Source organism: Psammomys obesus, unplaced genomic scaffold, assembly GCF_907164565.1.
Source record: "Psammomys obesus unplaced genomic scaffold, mPsaObe1.curated_primary_1811, whole genome shotgun sequence".
Classification (NCBI taxonomy): domain Eukaryota; kingdom Metazoa; phylum Chordata; class Mammalia; order Rodentia; family Muridae; genus Psammomys; species Psammomys obesus.
The window spans coordinates 1,790,305-1,810,528 of NW_026594152.1; the positions used below are offsets into that span (position 1 = coordinate 1,790,305).

General features: G+C 51.2%; 1 protein-coding gene across 1 annotated transcript in view; it reads right to left on the minus strand.

Moving 5' to 3' along the window:
- Window positions 1-4,551: 4,551 nt before the first annotated feature.
- The window catches only part of LOC129684748 (nucleolar protein 4-like), a 57,301-nt gene continuing 41,628 nt past the window's right edge, over window positions 4,552-20,224 (minus strand). Inside the window, exons 2-4 of the mRNA XM_055617987.1 lie at window positions 17,612-17,767; window positions 11,870-11,981; window positions 4,552-4,670 (exon numbers count right to left, since the gene is read on the minus strand). Coding sequence (XP_055473962.1) covers window positions 4,552-4,670; window positions 11,870-11,981; window positions 17,612-17,767 — 387 coding nt within the window. The remainder of the gene's footprint in view (window positions 4,671-11,869; window positions 11,982-17,611; window positions 17,768-20,224) is intronic.

Sequence of the window (20,224 nt, forward strand, 5' to 3'; positions counted from 1 at the left end):
CTGTGAGAACAGTAAAACCATTAACAACATTAGCCCTGCTGGGAGGAGAGGCAGGTGCTGACAATCTTCCCTCTGGACAGAACATTTGGGGTGTGGAGAGAGAGTGGAGGGCAGGGCTCAGCCTCTGCTTCGGTGGAAGGAAGTTGGCACAGGGGAGGGGCAAGGTGGTTCTGATTCCACATGTGACACCCATAGTAGAAGCTACCCTCAAACACTGCATCTCGGGAACAATCCTGACAGCAGGGGCACCAAGGCACATGGATATCTTGTGGATACTGTGGCAGTCACAAGCCAGAAGTGATGTCCATTGGTGCCCCCACCCTCACTAGGTTCCTCTTCCTATTTTCTAATTTTCCATATTAAGTCAGCTCTCAGTTTCCAGGCCAAACCCACCCCTTGACGGTACTGGCTCCCTCCGCTTTCCGCCCAAACTTCCTTGTCTAGCCGGTGTTCTATCAGACAGGGTGGCGTGCTGGTGGGTGGCCAGGTTTGGGAATGGAAAAGACATGGGTTTCTAATTATTTTTAGTGGCTGTGACCTTGAGCTAGTGCTCAACTTGTCTGAACCCTGAGCCTCAAATGTGCAGCATGAGGATGATAAGCAAGCCTGTAAGTTCTTTGGACAAAGGGTCAAATGTATGACACACCAAACACAGAGCAGGTACCCAGTACACCATTCCTTTTAAGTGGAAACTTCACCATCCAGAAGGTAAAGACTTACAATAGGGGAATCAGCAGCAGAAAAGTGAGAAAAAAAAAAAAAGGTGGTTGTGAGGGGCTCAGGGGTGGGGGTAAGGGTCAGAGGGTGGGATGCAAAGCCATCAAGGTGCTCCTGGGATGGGTGGAAGTGGATGGGGTGGGGAGGGGATAATGAGATCTTTGCCACTGTTCTCTCCCCTTTGTGCTCTTGTGGGAGGGTGTCTTGTTGTTATTGGTTTTTCTACAGAGTCTCTGTGTTATTTAATTACAAAAGAATAAATAAGAAAAGGTGAAAGGCAGTAAATGGGTGATTCTGTGACAAAGAGATATGACACAGTTCTCAGTGCCTTGAGCATACCCTAGAAGGGAACTTGGAAACTGACAGGTCTGTCTGTACATACTGGTCGACTCAGGCCCACAGTGCAGCCTGCATCCCTCTCTGGGATGTGACCTTCTCCTGGAAGGCGCTCAGCCATTCCCTGAGAGCTCAAGGCTCACCACATCTTGGTACCCTGCCTTCTCTAAGAAGGTGACTTTAGCAGCCTGGTGAGGTGGTGCACTCCTGTGATCCCAGCACTCTGGGAGGTAGAGGCAGGCAGATCTCTGTTTGAGGCCAGCCTGGTCTACAAAGTGATTCCAGGACAGAAGAAAGAAGGAGGAGGAAGAGGAAGAGATGAATTATTTATCTGTACAAGTGAGGCTTTGGTTCTGTGCTTCTAGAAGACAGTTCATGAGAAGCTTTTGAGCCCAGGCTGGCCTTGAACTTGAGATCTTTCTGCCTCTACCTTCCAAGTGCCAAAGATTACAGGCATGGTCCACCATACCTGGTAGGAGATAAAACCTTTTATAATAATATACCCCATATTTTCAGCTTATTGTAGTCACTTTGATGACAACTCCTGGAATCATGGTCTTTGAGGAGGTCCCTATAGAGAGTATCATTTAACTCTGTACTATCTTATGTATTGAGGAAACAAAAAGAAGTTTGCTGCACTCAATCAGACCTTAAGAAGAATCTCACTCCTTTGTGTGACTATTATATTGAAGTTTTCTTTTCTTTTCTTTTGTGTGTGTGTACACAAGCGTGTACGCACAGGGGTGGGAGAGGATTGCCAGGTGCCAGCCCCTGGTATCAGGTTTCCATATTTCTTAATATCTTATATGGAGAAGGACTAAGGTCTCAGCATATTAACTTGAATCAAACACAGTGACTGACCAACTGCAAGAAAATCCCACCTCCTCTTCACTGTCTGATCAGAACCGGGTGAGGGTGAGCATGCACACCACCTCCCTCTTGTCTCCTGGACGTGAAAGGCTGGAAAACCCCAAAAGGAATGATTGGGCTGTTGCTCCTCCCAAATGTGTGATCACGCTGACATTATCTATCCTGCCCCCCCCCCCACCCCCAGTTACTGGAGACTGTTTTGCTTTCCTCATAGCTCACATTAGCAGCTCACAAACATTACAGGTGCCAGCTGTTGGCACTCTGTAGTCAGAGTGATGAATGAAACTTTGTCTAGAACCCAGGCCAAGTAGGCTTTGGACGACAAGACATCAGCTTGTGCTAAGGGATCTCCTCTGCCTTTACTGTGTGAGGAAGAGGCTACTAATGCAAGGATACTTTTTTCAGTTTCAACTCAAGCAGAAGCAGGGAAGACTTCTGGCCCTTGGCCCCTTCCTTGCTGCTGTAGATAAACAATCTACAACAGCGTGATTGCTCCTTTTCCCTTATGCCAGCCATAAAGCAGGTAACAATGTTGCCACTTGCTGCTGCAGAGACCAAGGTCTTGAAACTCCTTGCTGGTTACCTGGGTTGACAGGTAACCCAAGGAAAGATGGATTTTGCTATTGCTTCACCTGCCCTTTGACCCCCGACCCCAGACAGGGGAAGCTGGCTATTCTGAGTCTCCCCACTCCCAGCCCCAGGGGCAGCCAGATTCCCTGAGTACTTGGGGACAACGACTCCTGCATCTTACTGTGGGAGCAGTGTGAACCTGACCAGGATGATCAGTCCATGAGCTTTGGTTTGCTAGATACCTGCCCACGTGTGAATGAGAATTTCCCCTTTTCCCTCAGCCGTGGCACTCCTCACGTTCTGCTCTAGCACACAGCCTCCATAAGCAGCTGGCACAGGCTTTGTTCCCCCTTGACCATAGATAGGGCCTTTGCATATAGTTCCTCCTATGGTCTGGAAATTTTCTTTCTTTCCTATCTAATGTCAACTGAGGCAAACTTTCCTGCAGCAAGCCTTCCCTGACTCTGCCACAGACCCTCCAATGGACACCGAGTGCCCATTTACGGTATATCCTGGAGGACAAGCCTCACAACGGCACCACTGTGCCTGATTGTCACTTCCTCAATGCCTACAGCTATCTGGTAGGCACAGTGTCTGTCTCCCACTGGTGAGGTCCCCTAGGAAGGCTGCTGTTTGCTCAGCCCTAGAGCTGGCTCACAGAAAGTGCTGCATCTTTGTTAATTTCCCTCACCACCACCACCCTCCTCTACCAATGCAAGGGAAACTACAGAAAACAATTCTAAACCAAATAAAATCTGACAGGATTCACGGAACTGAGGTCACATCTGCATACCACACTGACCACACTGGCTCCAGCGGTGACCCAGATCCAGCTGCCTGTCCGAGGAGAGAAAGGGCCATGTGGCACTGCTCTCAGCTGTCTGTGTGGTTTTATGCCCAGCTCTTCATATCTGAGAAGTGACAGTGTGGGTGGTTATAGGAAAACTAAGGCCATGATTCCTCCTCCTCAGTAGTCATCAGAGATCTGCACAGAGAGGCTGAGATCTCCTAAGATTTAGCAACAGTGACCCCTGAAACTGCCCCCCCCCCCCACGCACACTGCCTTTGACTGCAACCATCCTAGGACAGGTACTGCTGGGGGCGGGGGGACACTGATACAAAACATTGGCCTTCCACAGCAAAGCTGGCTTCCTTCCTTTAGCCTCTGGAAACAGGGGATGGGGTCAGGGGCAGCTCTGCAGGTCAAGCCAAATAGCCGGAATGCTCAAAGTGGGTAGCCCAGGCCCAGCTGCTGCATAGACTTCCCTGCACGAGGCTCCTCACTTCCAAAATCCCCACCCCACCCCCACCCCCACATGTTCACATTGTCAAGGAGGCTTTCCAGTGCAAGACAGCATGCACCCAGAGTTCTGACCTGGATTCTGCTTGGAAACAAGCACCCCTTCCCTTGGTTAAGCCTTGGGGACTTGATATCAGCAGAGGTGGGGGAACTTGAGATGAGGCGAGGAAGGAGTGCCCTGATTTTGTAGCAGCAGAGGGAAAGGACAGTGCTCACCCAGATTTCCTTTGAAAGACAAACTATTTGCTTTGTAAGAGGTTAGCAAGTGTACTGTGTGGGGAGACAAGTGAGGAGGTGTGTTTCAGAGTTGGTCTGCATGGTTCCTGACAGCCCTTGGCAAATTTCATCTGGGAGTCTTGGACAACCACGGAGCCCCAAAGCCTTATCTAGCCTGGGCTACCCTCTAAGGCCCATCTTCCTGGCCTCTCTAGGAGACAACAATGACAGAGGCCACCGGCAAGCAACCAGCAATGCAACAGACAGAGGGGAGGGCCTGAGAGTCAAGGTCCGTGATTCTAGAGCACCCCTCCCTTGCAGGTCCCTGGGAAAAACCAGGCAGAGCTGAGTTTCCAGGTTTAAGAAGATATTCCAAGAAAGGGCATGCTCCCACCCTCTCTGCTGATTGTGGGGCCAGATGACCACACAAGAATCTTTTTGATTTGCCCCTGTTTCTAAAGGCTGCTGTGGACCCCCAGTATTGGAAAGACTCAGCCACAGGCAGGCAAGGTCAGCCTCCTGGTCTCCGGGGAAGGGAGCAGCTACCTTACCTGCTCCTGAGAGTTCATCACTCGCAGCTTCATCTGTTTCAAGTAGGTGGAGGTGAGGGGCATGTTGTAGTCAATAATGCCAGATACCAGAGGGGATGGAGGCTCATTCTCTGCAGAAGAAAGAAAAGGAAACCTCTTTCAGTCTGTGCCAGGGGTGGGAGTGGAAGGGGAAGGTTGTCAACTCTCCATCTATGTGGTGTGTAGCAGAGTGATGAAAATGCTTGCCAGGGGGGCTGGAGAGACGGCTCAGAGGCTAAGAGCACTAACTCCTCTTCCAGAGTACCCGGGGTTCAATTCCCAGTATCTACATGGCAGCTCACAACTGTCTATAACTCCAAGATCTGACACCTCACATAGACGTACTTACAGGCAAAGCACCAATACACATAAAATAAAAATAAATTAAAAAAAAGAACTGACCAAACAAAAACAAAACAGAACAACAATTAAGTGCCAGTTTTTAAAACTCTAAGACTTGGCTACTTCAAAAGAAATGGACTTGTCTGGTCACATGGGGTCCCTGTGGCAACCATGTGGCCTGCGACAACCACTTCTCCCAGGCAGGACAAGTGTGTTTTGCCAGGGCACAGCTTTGCTCACTTGGGCCCCCTGCCAGGACCCTGAAGGCATTAAGTTTCCACTCTGGCCAAAGTCAGCTCTTCCTGGTAAACACCTGCCTCTGCCTGTCCCACTCCAGCCTCAGCCCCACAGTGTTCCCTTCAACCCCACCCCGAAGCACCCTCTAGGACCAGATGGCTCACAGATCTGAGCCAGGCACCCAGCGTCCTCCACCCTCCCAAATCCTGGTGCTTCCATAATCACATGCAGAGGAGGATTTTTCCTCCTGCTTATTGCTCTGTTGTTCTGAGGATCAAAGCTACGTGTGTTCTTTTTGTAGAAAATCTGCAATGTGTGGAAAGATGTGAAGAAGAAAATTTAAAAGCGTAATTGCACCAAGCAGCCTTGGCATATGCTTCTGTTTATTTTTCCCTGTAGTTTTCTTTTCATACTAGATATCATAATGTGCACAGAGAATTATAGTTTGCTTTCCTCTAAAAAAAAAATGGTGTTTAATTAAGTTATTTATTTTGAGACAGGGTCTTACTTTGCATACAGCCCAGGCTGGCATTGAACTCATCAGCTTCCTGCCTCAGCCTCCTGAGCACTAAAGTTTATTTTTTTTTCCCCTAAACATTTTGCCATGATTTACCTAAGTCATACTCTTAGGATGGTTAGGTATGGGCTAGTGTAGCCAACATTGCATGGAACATCTCTGGGAATGGGTACCAGTCTGTTTTCTGATCTTTTCTACCAAAGAATTATTCTAAGAGATGAAATGTATGGGTCAAAAAGTACAGACAACTCTTGACCGCTGTTCAAGGTGCCCAGGACGTCATCTTAGCCACCTATTCGCCAGGCTTCTCGTGTCCACACAGGTCTCAGGCCAGGCTGATTTCACCTTTTACACTTTCTAGCACAGGGTCTCCATTTCATCAAAGGGTTAGGATCTGAGCCAAGAAATGTGGCAGCAGCTACCCACTATGCACAGCCTGCCCACCTGTGCCACCACCACAGCCAGGAGACAAGCTGTAGGGGAGGCAGGTGACAGGGCCAAAGTGCAGAGGTGATTTGCTCCACTTACCCCTCCAGAGCCAGCACCCAAACCGAAGAGGCCTCTGCACCCGACAAACACTATGCCAAGTGAAGAGACCATAGGAGGACAAACACTGTGTGAAATGTCTAGGAAGTGTGAACACGATGAGTCTAAAATGGCTCAATAAAACATTACTAAAACAGTTCATTTTTTAAGTATTTGACCAGAAAGAGAAAATTCCTCTGATGGGGACAAAGTTACCCCAGGAAGGAGCCCTCCTGTATGGCTAGGAAAGAAGCAGCCTGGAAGAGACAAGCCCCAGACCAGAATGGGCCCAAGACTTCTGTATACCCTTTTTTGTAGTGACATGTTTTAATGAATTTGGATAACTGATAGGAACATATATTTCAAGGGCACCAAACCCTAAAACAGGTGAGAGGGAAGAAGTTTACTGTTTTCCCTCTAAAGCTCTCAAGTCTTACTTGCATACTAATAAATTATATCTAAAAATGTTTGCAGGCCACCTATGGGTATGATACAAGTCTATACTGATGATTCTGACTCAAAATGGTAGCCATCAAATCCATGCCAGCCCACTACAAAAAGAATGCAGCATTATTAGTGCCAATCAGTCACTTGTCTGTGTTGCCCCTGCCCTGCCTTCACACTCCCCCAAGTCTTACCTCCAGGCTAAGCTCAGACACCTAACCCTGACTACACTGACCATGTGCAAACACTGCAGATGTTGGGGAAGGCTGGTCTTTATACCCCACCTCTTCTGAGTGGGTCAGGGAATCCTGTGCATGTGGGCCTAGCTGGCTCTTGTTCCTCCTTCTCCTCGTTTGACCACCATCAACCTTGCCTTGGCTTCCTCAGCCCCAGGGAGCTTCGGGGCCTCTCTCTACCAAGACTTACTGGGTTGGAAGCAGCACATTAGGTAAGTGATTTCAGGGACACTGAGATGGGGGTCATAGACTGGAGCCATGTTTCTGTCTCTAAACCATGGTGTTTCTGGCTGAGAAGTGTGAATTCACTTTAACCTCCTCCAAATGAGCTTGCCTAGTGTGAAGCTGCTAAACAACATGGAGGCTGTGAGGGGCCACACACCGTCCAATGGCCCTAGTCATACAGGGGCTCTCTGCACTTGGCTGTCCACACAGGCAAGATGTCCTGGTGTAGCTTACATCATACCTGACTGCCAGAGCTGCTTATCAAAAAGCACTAACAAAGCGGGTGACAGTGTGGCTTAGGGGGAAAACCCCAAAAAGACAGTGACCAGGATGGTGATCTGGGGGCAGAAGGATGGGTCTTCCTGGTGTGTGCTCCCCAGCATCTTTACAAGGCAAAAGATGCTTTGGGGGCCCAAAAGAGTCCAGGAGTGCTCTGGACGAGGTGGGCAAGACGCCTATGGCAGGGAAGCAGGCAAACAGAGCTGTCAGGGAGCACCTGCACTGGTGGACCACGCAGCACCTGGCCTGTCAGTTCCAGGAGTAAGCATCCTGTTGGGGTAGCAGTGCCACAGGGGGCAGGGGATGTTTCTAGTGAGGAAGGGAGCCATGGGCTAGCATGGGAGGTCAGTGCTGGATCACGACACTGAGGAGAATGGCAGAAGGGCTGTGGGAGCCCCCATGAGTTCGGAATATGGTGAGTGGAGAAACAGCAGAAGCAAAGCCAATGGCAGCCCAGGGGGATGCTCACGGGTGGGAAGGATCCAGGCCAGGCAAGGTAAGGCAAAGCGTAAGCAGGAAGAGGGGGAACCGCTGGCTGCCTGGACCGGGTGATCCTCTGTGCCAACACATGTGGTGATTTTGTCCAGGCCTCTGCAAACAGCCTGCTGCTACATCATTGGACACTGTTAGCTGGAGAGAGGAAAGTTAAGAGTCATCATCAACACGGAGGCTAAGCGATCCCCGAGGCTGCTAGGAAGAAAGGCCGAGGAAGTGCCACCAAGCAATGTTTCCACACCCCCCTGCCAAGGGAAATGTACCAAGTGCTAAGCCTGATTCTCTTGGGCTTTGAAAAGGATCACCAACTTCAGCTCTGCCCAGGATAGGACAGGCCAAGACAAGCTCAATGTCTATGGTGGATACCAACAATACCTATCAATCAACAGATTCCAAAAGGGAATGGTCTTCAAATTCTCCAGGTACCCATTCTTACAACCTTTTGCTTAAAGAACCCCTTAGTCCAGAGATAACAGAAGTTTCCAGATAGTGTTGGCTAGGGGTAGGAGAGCTCAGTTGGGCACTGGAGGGCATGTGCCATGTGGGGCAGAGAAGCCATGAGACCAGGCAGCCTTGTGGAGTTCAGAGCTGGAAACAGAACAGGGACCCCAAGCATAGGTTGGAGTCAGTGGGCAAGTTCCAAGGGCCCTGCCACAGAGTGAGTGAATTTTCCGTGTCTGCATCACTCATCACTCATATTTACTGCTCAGCATGAAGGGGAAGAAGAGGTGGAGAAACGAAGAGGGAAGAACAGGGTGGGATAGGGTGTATGAGAGTCCATTAGAGCCAAGAAGGCCCTGGAGTGGTTCAAGAAAGCTTTCGAAGAGTATAAAAAACTTGGAGTGGATTTCTCAGCCAAGAAAACTGAGCGCTACTTAAGGGCTCCACACAGACCCCAAAGCCCCAGGAAATGGGTGCTGGCAGCAAGGCCCCTTCTGTGCAGACAGGACAACACCACACAGAAAGGCTGTGCAGCTCCCACAGCCACACAGTGAATGAGAATGGGGAGAGGAAAGGCCAGCCAACAAGGCATGAGAGAAGTGAGCAATGGGTAGGGATGCATCTGGAAAGCACTAGAAGGGAGGGATCTAGGGCCAGCTTGGTCCTAGGAACTGTGCATTAGTCTGACTTGGTGATTCGCTTGTTCCAGAGGGAGGAAGTACAACCTGTGTTGCTCATTGCCAGCTCAGAATTTGCAACCATGTCACAGTATGTTGTCACAGCAAGGAAAGCAGGAATGCACCTCATAGATTCCTCTGCCCAGGAAGTCAGGCTGATCTGACTGAGGATCAGTTCCCATGGAATTGGTGAGAGAGGCTGTGGTGTAGAGGCCCTGGAATCCAAGGACTTCCAGACCGTCTGCAGTTTGCTTTGTTTATGCTCCTTGTGTGGAGTGGGGAGCTGGGGACTGCTGGGCCCCACTCTCTGCTGGGGCCACTCTACTTCCTCCTTTTCTTTCCAGCATGAGGCCAGGAAGCTAGGCAGTCTCCCAGCAGCCCCAGAGGAGACTCCATCCTGTCCCCTGTCCCCCTCCCTCCCCACCTTCCTGGGACAGGAATAAGAGGCCTGCCTCTGGCCAGCGGGAAGGGAGGGCTAGCAGGCAGAGATGCAACCCGAGGGAGCACGGCGCAAAGAGATCTAACCTTGGGCTCCTGTCAGGGAGAAAGCTAACCAGAAGGATTCTGGGGCTGATACCTCAAGGCCATGGAGCAGACAGGGAGCCTTTTGGACGTCAGAGTTCTTTACTAGAAGTCCAGAAACCAATCTATGTTGCTCAGGGTTGGGGTAGGCACTGCTGACCTTACCTTTTTGGCCACTGGCTGCAAGTCTAGGGGTAAGAGGAAGCCATCTGGGCCTAAGCATCATAATGGGCCCTAGTAATGGGCCCATGTTCCCAAGGTATCCACAGAGCTCCAGGGCCCTGCAGAGTGGGCTCCTTTTATGTATCTGCATCACCACAGGCCCCAGAGGAAGGAATTCCTTCCACTCTGTGGCTGAGAAAGTCAGTTCTGCTTCCCTCTCTGGGGAGGTGGGAGAGGGAAGCTTGGATGAGTGGTTTTACCCAGCACCTCTTTGGGTCTTGGTTTCCTTGGCTGTACGCCAAGACTGACAACTCATAGCTGTTATGAGCAGAGATTCTAAGACAGGTTCCTTAACCTGCTGCAGAACACACAGCACAGGAACAGGACCGCACACCAGATCCCTGTCCTGGAGCCCACTCTCCCAAGCATCATGCTCTGTCTGATTTTATGTAGTCCTCTCTTTACGGCAGGAAGGTCAGCTGCCTGGGACTGAAGATGGGCAGGCACCTGTCCTCTTTCCTGTCAAGGTAAGGGCCAGGAGAGAGGCTGAGCACACAGTCCTCCTGCTGGTTTATATTCAGTGCAATTCCCAGCTGTGAGCAACCCCCCTTCTCCTTCCTTGGGCTGAGGGTGGGAAGGACCCTTCTGAGGTGGAGGCTGCCAACGGAGGGCAGAAGCACATTGCTGCTGCTAGGCTGCCCACACATAAGCCCACAGCCTAAGGACCTTGCAGCATTTGGGGAGGAGCACTGTCCTCACAGGAGAGCAGGGAGACCTATAGTTCCCCAGGGCAGCCTTGCCTCTGTTCCTCCAGGCAGCAGTTTTGTGCTGACTCCTTCCAGTTGCTATGGAAACAATTAGGGCAGGAACAGGAGGGACCAGCATACTTGGGTAGGCAGGATCCAGGCAGCCAGCGCCAGGGCCCAGACCTGCAGTGTGAGGAGTGAGCAGAGAAAAGCCCTCCAGGACCATTTGCAGGGCCAAGATGCCAGGCCATGTGTGACAGTCTCACAAGCGTCCCTTAACGTCACTCTCCTGGACTAGAGCCCTGTGCCAGACTCACAGATGACCTCTCAGTCTTATCAGTCCTCTGAGTAGGGACCCTTACTAACCCCATGCACAGAGCTGAGACCTACACCCATACAACCTGGCCCAAGAGCCTGCTCTCAGCAACAGAACCAGCATTATCTGGCTCTGGGCCCTCACACCTTGGAAGCTATTTAATGTGCCTGATAGGCAGCTGCTGATTTGGTGAGTCAGTTGGTGTCACAAGTTGCTTAGATGCCTCAGGGGCACTCAGAGGAAAGCCCTGTGTGCTGCCTATGCGCCTGTAACATGGCTATCGTCACATGGTTGACATTTTTTTCTCCCAGGTGGGAGGCTGCTGTTAGAAGTCTACCTGGATAAGTACTAACCATTCCTACTTTGTTCTCATGGTTGGGCAACTACCCCCACCGGTTCTGCTCTGCTGACATGGTTCATCATTTGCAGGCCTGAAGCCAGGAGAGGCACAGTATCTAGGGCCATGAAAACCATGGCCAAATGTGCTGGCCTTTGTTACAGTCAAAGCCAGCTGCAGGCAGACAAGCTCTGATGGGCTGTTATGGCTGACAGTATAGGGAGATACTGAAGGCAGACCCTCGATGGTCTCACCGAGCTGAACAGTGCAAGGACAACCTCAGCGAATCTCAATGCTCTGTCCATTTTAAATTCCAATCAGTCTCACTATTCTGACTGGAGGTCACAAGGGTGTGTACAGGGAGGGAGCAGATCTTAGTGAGGGCAAAAGAGTAAGAAGAACATGCTTCATGGGGTGTGTGTCTACCTTCAGAGACAGGTCCAGGTGTACACTAGTGGACAAACAGCAAGGCCAAGTGGTGCGGATGGCAGAGCCCAGAGAGCAGGAAGGGTGGCCGTTTCTTGGTGGAAATGAGGTGGGAGGAGAGAGGCTAGGCTAAGCCTGAAGGGCAGGTGGAAGCTGTGGTGCAGTTTCAGCACTTGAGGCGTCAGGCAGGAGGACTGAGAGTCTGGAGCCCGCCTGGGCTACACTGGGAGATTCTGTCTCAAAAGTAAATAAGTAAACAGGTAACTAATTGATTAAAAAGTTAAACAAATCCAAACAAGGTTCTTGGGGTAGTGCTACCACCCACACTGGCCTCTGGGAGACCTGTCCGCTGTGTGGCCCCCACCTTTGGGCTCCGGGCCGCTGGTGTTAAAGTGCATCCTCTTCTGGCATTCCGTGCAGCTCATGAGGAACCGAGTCACAGCCTCTCTGGGGAGGAAGGCGTAGGTCTCCGCGATCTGCCAGAAAACAGTTTGCACGTCATGTGCCACCCTGGAGGCAACTTAGTCGCCAGTAACAACAAGGGGCCAACAGCCTCCATTCCTTTCTGTAAAATGAGCCACTTGCTTTTTTTTTTTTTTAACTTGAATAAAGAAGATTAAAATTTCAAAACAAAAAGCATTTAAGCATGATCTAGTTTTTAACCTCTAATAAATAATATTCTTCTCAGAACATTTTATTGCCTCCTCTAAAAGGTGAGCTTATAAACATTACTGTAGAATGCAACAACCTCTCCCCTTAGTCGTGTATAATCTAAGACCCACTTGTAAATTCACCAGCCTATGAACAGGGCCCACCGTCCTACCTCATGTCCTGGGCTAATTCACATGCCAAGGACCCTTCTAGGTAGAGCTATAGGATATGGGTTTAGAGGCATTCACTGTCCACACTATACCACTTGGGAATCTTCATGTTCCTTCTTGTAACTAAAGATTCAGTTGAGGACACACAGCTTTTGAGAGGTAGTATTGCAGGTCACACCACCCCATACTGAGGAAAGGGGAGCTGGCAGGAGGGAGAGAAGGTAGAGATGGAATGAGCGAATATGAAAAGGCTGGGTAGGAAGCAGGGCAGGGTGGGTGTGGCCCTATAACTCTAGTCAGGGGGTCAGCTTTGCTCTCGGTTTTGGGAAACTCTCTGGTTTGGCTGTCCACGGTGTCCAAAGCGTCGTCCCTCGGATGCTGCCTTTCCTCTGTCAGAGGCCTCTGAGCTGATTCCCTCATGTGCTGCCTAGAGTGCGGTTCTCCCGCTGCTCTCCACTAAGGGGCAGCATCACCCAAGCATTCCTGTCCTTACCACAGTCCAGCCAGAAAGTTGGCTGAGGGCTTTGGGGCCACTCTGGACTACAGTGGGCCCTGTGTGGCCAGCACACAGCCTGCTTCTATAAGGACTATGGACAAGGATTCATGGACACCCTGAAAGTCTCCTGGTAGAGTGGAGGAGGGAGGAGAGTTGGAGTAAGCAGAAGGCTAGGGTGAAGCAACCCTCTAAGGACCAGCTTTCAAGGCTTTCAGCCCAGCCACTGGCCTGCTTCCGCTGTGCAGAGTTCCACATCTACTTCTGCCAGCTGCAAACTAGAGTTAATTTTGGTGACACAGTTGTTACTTCTCAGCTGATTTGATGCTCTGCAGAGCAGGCAGTCTCTTTGATGAGTTATCTCCCTTCTAAATCCCCTGTCTGATTGCCTTGCTCTGGAGGTCAAGGACAAGGGCAAATCTCCGCATCTCTGGCTGGAGCCACAGGGGAGGAGGAGGAGGAAGAGGAGGAGGAGGAGAAAGAGGAGGAAGAAGAGGAGGAGGAGGAGGAGGACAAAGTTGGCCCACTTGGGGAATGAGGACGGGGTCAGGGGCTGCTTTCTGCTAGGCAAGTAGACATTGTCATCCCAGCCTCGGGCTCTGGAAGTCCCTTTGAGAGTGTGCTGAGTTGGGGATAGTGATCTTGGCTGTAGAAGGCTAAGAGGGAAAAGGGCTTGTTCCAGGCAGAGTCAGGGCTTGGGCTGACTCACCAAAAGATGGGGTCCTAGACTCCCATGAGAGATAGCTCCCAAAGTTAAGCCTCGGAAGAGCTGATTGGTTATGGGGAAGAGAGCTGTAGTCAGCTGGAAGGAGGGTGAGGTTCATGTCAGAGACAAATCAAGCTAGCTTACTCACCTGCACTGGAGACACTCAAAGGACTCAAGAACAGCCTCCTGGCCAGGCTGCTCTGCTGAGGGTGGCACACAGAGTGAGCTTGGCCCTCCTGGCTTCCTGGCCAACAGAGTGCACAGGAGTCAGTCTCCAGAGTGAAATGGTGACCACAAGATCTGGTCTTGGCTGGGCCCCCAGCAGTGGGCCATGGGCATACATCTTATGGCCCTAGGTTCCAAGATGGTGGGACAGAGTGTCAAAGGAAGCTTGGGGAGCTGGTTCTGCGCTGTCATAGGAACCCATATGGACAGCACACCGTCCTTCTTCCCTCATTTTCCACAGCATATTTTGGTTCACCCTGTGGTTGGTTAGGACTAGAAATGGAGGCTCTATTTCTGTTGGAGTGCCTGGATGCCACAGGCCCACGGGACCACACAAAATAGTGAGGCCAGAAAGGCGATCCTCACAAGATGCTCGTGTCAGGAGGATGGTGGCTCTCAGATTGTTTCAGACCCTGTACTAGAAATAGACACAAATACACAAAACAGAATGAGAGAGCTGCCTGTGTGCTTTGGGAGGAGATGCTCCAGGACCCTTGTCCTCAGTAGGTTTCCCTCAGCTGCCCTGAGCTGCCTGCTGTGTTGCTCTCAGAGTCTCCTGTGGACCCTGCAACCATGTATGGATTTCCCTTTTCTATTTTTCTTAGTGTTAAAAACTGAGAGATTTCACAGGCAAGGAGAACAGAAGCTATTTGCAGAGCCGCTGACTTGCAAGCCCGTTTTTCACTCTCCAACTCAGAAGCCAACAGAGCTTGATGAGGCAGGGAGGTGGGAGGCGGCTGGGGGATTTGCACCACTCTACAAGATCCTCCTTCTGCCCTGTGGTGGATTAGCACATGGTGGGTCTGGAGCAGCTGCTGACCACATCTGGCCCCAATTCCAAAGTGGCCTGGGTAGCCAGATCTGGGCTCTCGAAGCTGATCTGGCCTCTAGCATCTCTGGAGAAGAGGAGGTAAAAGGGCTCTTTCAACCCAGACTGGCTGAGATGGGGAAAGCCCTTGGCAAAAGGGCTCAGGGAACTTGAAGCAACCTGGAACTTTCCCAGGTTTAGCCTCAGTGAGACTCCTGGCATCCCTGGACCCTCAGGTCACCCTGCTGGAGAGGTTATGATAGAGCTCCCTGCTCAAAAGGGGGACTCCTTCTGTATGTATCATTTGGTGGAAATGCATTCTGCCCTGACTCTGAAAACTACAGGCTTTAAAAGCTCATAACTTTTCCTCTCTAACACATGGTGGAACAGTTGCTACAAAGATTCTCTCTCCTACTGAAGAACTGGCCTCCTTTAGTGCCCTCAACAAGGCTGCCCACTTCCCTACTGTCTCCCAACCTCAAAGGTACTTCAGGTTAAGAATTTGAAAGTCCTTGTACCTTATAGATGAAAAAGCCGACCCAGGATTCAGGTTTGGCAAAATACATGGTGACAGATCCAAAAACCACTCATCCGAGGGCTTGATGAAACCCTGCAGTGCCAGGCTGTGCCTCTCTACAGCCATCAGCACAGGGCTTGCTTGGGGGCTCTTTCTAAAGGCTGGGGGTTGGGGGCTCATGTCTACAGAGCAAGGGTGAGGAGCTAGGCTTGGGTGGAGGGAAATGGAAGCAGATGATAGAGGCAAAATATCCAGGTACAATCTCTGCCCCAGAAACAGGAAGAGGGTGACACAAGAAAGCTGGCAGATGGGAAGGAGAGGGAAGGGTGAGGAGGCACAGAGGGGAAGGGGAGTACAGGCTCCTTGGCCTCAAATTGCTGCAGGAGGGCCCTGGCCTGCTGGGCTCAGCCTTGGCCCTGTGCTGAAATTCCAGCTGTGTGCAGCCCAGTCACTGCATGCCAGTCATGTGCCAGCTCAGGCTGGGCAGGGAAATGGGGCACATGGCAGCATATGGACCAGAAGCCAGGAAGTGCAAAGGGCTAGCTGTTTGCTTGGCCCAGGCTGGCAGGGGCTGGCAAGACCAGCCCAACTCAGCCCCAGCCTCTGTATGTTCCAGAGGCCATAGACCCTTCTGAGGATTGCTGGTGGACAAGCCTTGGTGCTGGCACAGAGGAGCCAGGGAAGTCACCAGATCCAGACAGCCAAGCCCACGCACCTGACAGCAGCTAGTGGCTAGCTTGACAGTTTGCTTTAGGAAACCAGTGGCAAGGAAGGGTAGATACTGGTCAGCCACCTGGCTCTGAGCACCAGCTGACCGCAGGCAGCTGTGTTTCTCACCTTAAAATGGGGCTCATAGGTGTCCCTGCTTCATGCCTGTAGCCCTTACACAGGTCAGGGTGAAACTGGAACGGGCTGAGATTAAAGCCTGTACATGTGGAAGTCCAGCATCATGACAGGCTCAATGGTCGGCAAACACAATCTTCTCAGTCTATTCCTCACTTGGAAATACCCTTAAACTGTCTTCCTTTCTCACAGGCACATATACTGAATAGCAGGAAAGGTAGGAAGACAGGATGACCATCCAGGGGCCCTCAGCTTGCTTCCTCACTTCTCTGAGGCTCCCAGCAGAGGGCCCATCCTAAAGAGAGACTGCTCAGTGGTTAAGAGCACTGGCTGTTCTTCTAAAAGATAGGGGTTCGATTCCAGCACTTGCATGGCAACTTACAACTGTCTGTACCTCTGGTCCCAGGGTATCTAATGCTGTCTTCTGGCCTCCGTGGGTACTGTGTTCATATGGTGCACAGACGCACATGAAGAAGCAAAAGGCTAAATACCTATTCAGTACAAGGACTGTCATCTCAGGGCAAGAATATCTGGAATTTTGGATTTTGTGAAATGGGCCACGAGAGGAAATCACACCGACACAGGCCACCTCCACTAGAGCCCAAAGTTGTCTAGACACAGCATTCAGAACATTCACACCTGGTGTAGGTGGGCAAGCCTGGCCCCAGAAAGACAGAACTATAGGATTCTAAAGAGAAAGGCAACATGGAGGCCTGGAAGACATCAGCTGCCCGCTGCTCAGGTGCTGTGTATCCTTGGACAGGTGATTTGAGGTTCTGGGTCTGTTTCTTTAAGTAGAAAATGAACCATAGTACCTTAGTCATAGGATGCTCTTTAGGGCTCAACTGAGAATAAAATGTCTGGCTTATGGGCTCAGAGCTGGGCATAAGCCACAGGTACAGACTCAGGTGTAAGGCCAATAGGAGAGGGAAGCCTTTGCCTAGTGGTTGGGGCCTCTGCTTTGTCCACAGCCCTGTTTTCTACCTCGCAAATATGTATTTTTCTAGATAGCCATTCCATTCCTTTATGCCCTCCTAAAGGTGGCCAGCATACCACTCCCACCATCCCCAGCTTAGCACTAAGTGTCCGGGGCTAGCAGTATCTTTGCTGAGCCTTCCCAGGGTTCTTGCTCTATTGGAGCTGGTCTTGGCACCATTTCTCCTTTTGTGTTTATCTCATTGCCTTCAGCCTCTTCACCCCAAATCCAATTGTGACCTCCTGAAGGTAGGAAGCAGGTCATCAGACCCAGATCCTCTGGGGGAACTCACAGGGTTGGCTCTCAGTGCTGTGGGAACCTGGCTAGGCAGGCATCTAGGGCAGGCTGGCAAGCAGTCCATGCCATGCTGTGGAAGCACTGGCCCCTCCAATTCTTATTATCTGTGCTCCCCCAGCAGGCTATAAGGGGCTGGAACTGGGAAGAGGAGGGCTTCCTCCCTGCTCTGCCTCTCTCCTTCTCTCCCTCTCCCTCCCTCCCTTCAACCTGCTTCTCCTTTGTGCTCTGACCGCAGAGCCCGCCCCTCACCCTGAGAGCCATCTCTGGCTGCCATGCCCTTGCCCCATGCCCCCCTGGATCCCCAAAGGCCGCTTCATCACGCCTCAGCTCCCAGCCCCGCCTCCCGCCCAACATGTGCGGAGCCCATGGCCTCCTGCCAAGGCCTGGGGCTGCCAGCAGAGGCAGAGACAGCAATCTCACCGCTCGGTAGGTTTTCTTCTGCCCAGCGTGCTTGGGGGCTTTGCCTGGCTCTGCGGAGCTCTCCACGTGCATCGAGTAGATGATGTCAAAGAAATCTTCCACCACAGCAACCCGTTTCAGAGAGATGCCCTCAGGCTCCGACAGGCCATCTGCCCCCTGCAAGCGACAGGGTGGACAAGCCGTGTTAGTGTCAGGGCTGATGGAGGGTGAGAGCTGGGCCCTGAGGCCAGGCCACAGGTCAGGGGAGGTGAACAGGGTCTTTGCTGCTCTCTGGCCCAGCATGGCATTCAACTGTTCCAGCTAGGGGCTGGGGAGAAAAGGAACCCACTGGATCTGGGGAGAGGGTGTCTGAGGGGGCTACTGAATCTACCAGCAACAATGGGCATTGAAACTCGACAACACAAGTACAAATTAGGAAACCAAGAGGCTCCATGTTCACAATTCAGACAGATTGTGCCAGACTCCCAAAGAGCTCTCGAATCACACGCTGTGCCAAGACCATCCTAGAGTCTCTGGGGAGGGGGAGTGCTAAATAGATGCGGCCCCATCAGGAGCCTGCCAATTAGCAGTAACCTTTCACTGTGGTCCTGGGTTGGAGTCCCAGGGGACCAGCTCCCATCACCTGGGTGGCTCCTGCCTTCACCCAGGCCTTTCGAAAAAGCTTTTCATCACTCCTCTCCCTCCCCACTCCAGCAGCTGAATGCCAGCCACAGCACCCAGGCTCTTTGTGTGGGGAGATGCACAGAAAAACAGGCTGGAGGCCATGTGGATGTGGCAGGGCTGGGAGCCCGGTGGCCATGGACCCCATGCCTCTTACCAGACTGTCAGATGGCCCAACAAGGTATGCCAAAATGGAGGCTGAGTTATTTGCAGCAAAGAGCTGTGGAAGGCACCTGCGTACCTTCCCCATCCCTGGTGAGGACAGAGGCCAAAGGGAGCCTTCAGGGCACAAGCTCTAGTGCTCCATGAAGGTGTTTTCTGGTCCACAGAGTATGAGGTTCACAGAGATCTGGGAACACCAGCTCTCAGCCATCATCTCCCTATAGGAAGATTGGAAAGGTCCTAGGGGGCTTCAGAGACCAAGAACAAACAGTGTAGAAGGAGGTTGGACAACACACCCAAAGACACAACTCCAAGATAATCCTTCCCCAGAAGATGCAGGCTCAAGGACAGCAGCCCTGTGGAGGTGTGAAACTCATCTGCTGGCTCACACCAAGAAAAACGCCTGGCACATGGTAGGTGACTGAAAAATGACTGCTGCTGAGCAGGTAGCTGGGGCAGGGGCAGAACAACTTGATTTGAACACACTCTGCTCCACCATGCCGGTGACTTGTGCCCCGAGTCATTATCCTGTTCCTTTGAGCCTCATGCCCTTCATCTGTGAAGGGGGATGAAGCACTCCACTGCCCAGAGACTTCTCGGAGGACAAAATGAGATACAGCTGCAGCACTCTGTACCAAGCCACCATGTCGGTGCTGGGAACCGAACCCAGGTCCCAGCAGCCAGTGCCCTCAACCAATGAAACACCTCTCCAGCCTCCTCTAGTACACTTTTAACTAGAGGTTTACAATGGCAAACAAACAAACAAAAACAAAACAATGAACTTCAAGAATAAATAGAACTGAGTTTTTAGTTCTCAGGCTGGGTGTGGCTATGCAGGCGTGCAGTTTCATTAAAATGTCTATTAATCAGACTTGCGACCTGTTTCATCTTCTATACCTCTGTTAAACTTTATTACTTGTTTTGTCATTTTGAGTAGAGCATTTGCTGGCCTGGAACTCACTATATAGACAAGGCTGGCTCACAAAGACTCATTTGCCTCTTTCTCCTGAGTGCTGGCATTAAAAGTGTAAGCCACCATGTCTAATTCTAAACCGTAATTTTGAAAAGATATTAATTTCCAGGCTGTGTGAATGGCTCCAGGGGTAAAAACCCTTGCTACACAGCACAGAAAGCACAGAAATCCACTTTAAAAGCTGGGGACAGTCTTTCAGGTGCCTGAGGCCCAGTGCTGTTGGTTTGGAAGAGACTGGAGGATTGTTGCGGCTTGCTGGCTGCAGGTTCAGTGAAGAGACTAGCTCGAGGGACAGAGTGGAGAGTGACAGAGTAGGCCACCTGATGTTCTTCACTAGCCTCCATGTGAGCACATGGGCATATGCAATGTACATGCATGTGCATACACACAACACACATATGCAAAACTTAAAAAATAAAATAGATGCTTGTCATACAAAATGTTAATTTGGGGCTAGCGTGATGCCTCAGTGGGTAAAGACCATGAGATGACTTCGTGGGTAAAGACACCTGCCACCATGCCTGATGACCTGATTTGATCCCTGGGACTCACATGCTGGAAGAAAATAACTGACTCCTGCAAATGCCCTCTGACCTCCGAGTGCATGAATGCCGTGCATGATATGCTAAGGCTGCCCTCAAACTGGGAATAAGTTTTTCTCTGAGTTCAAAATGCAACTAATGGGGCTGGGCATGGTGGCACACCTGTAATCCCAGCACTCAGGAGGCAGAGGCAGGTGGATCTCTGTGAGTGCGAGGCCAGCCTGGTCTACAAAGCAAGTCCAGGACAGCCAAGGCTACACAGAGAAACCCTGTCTT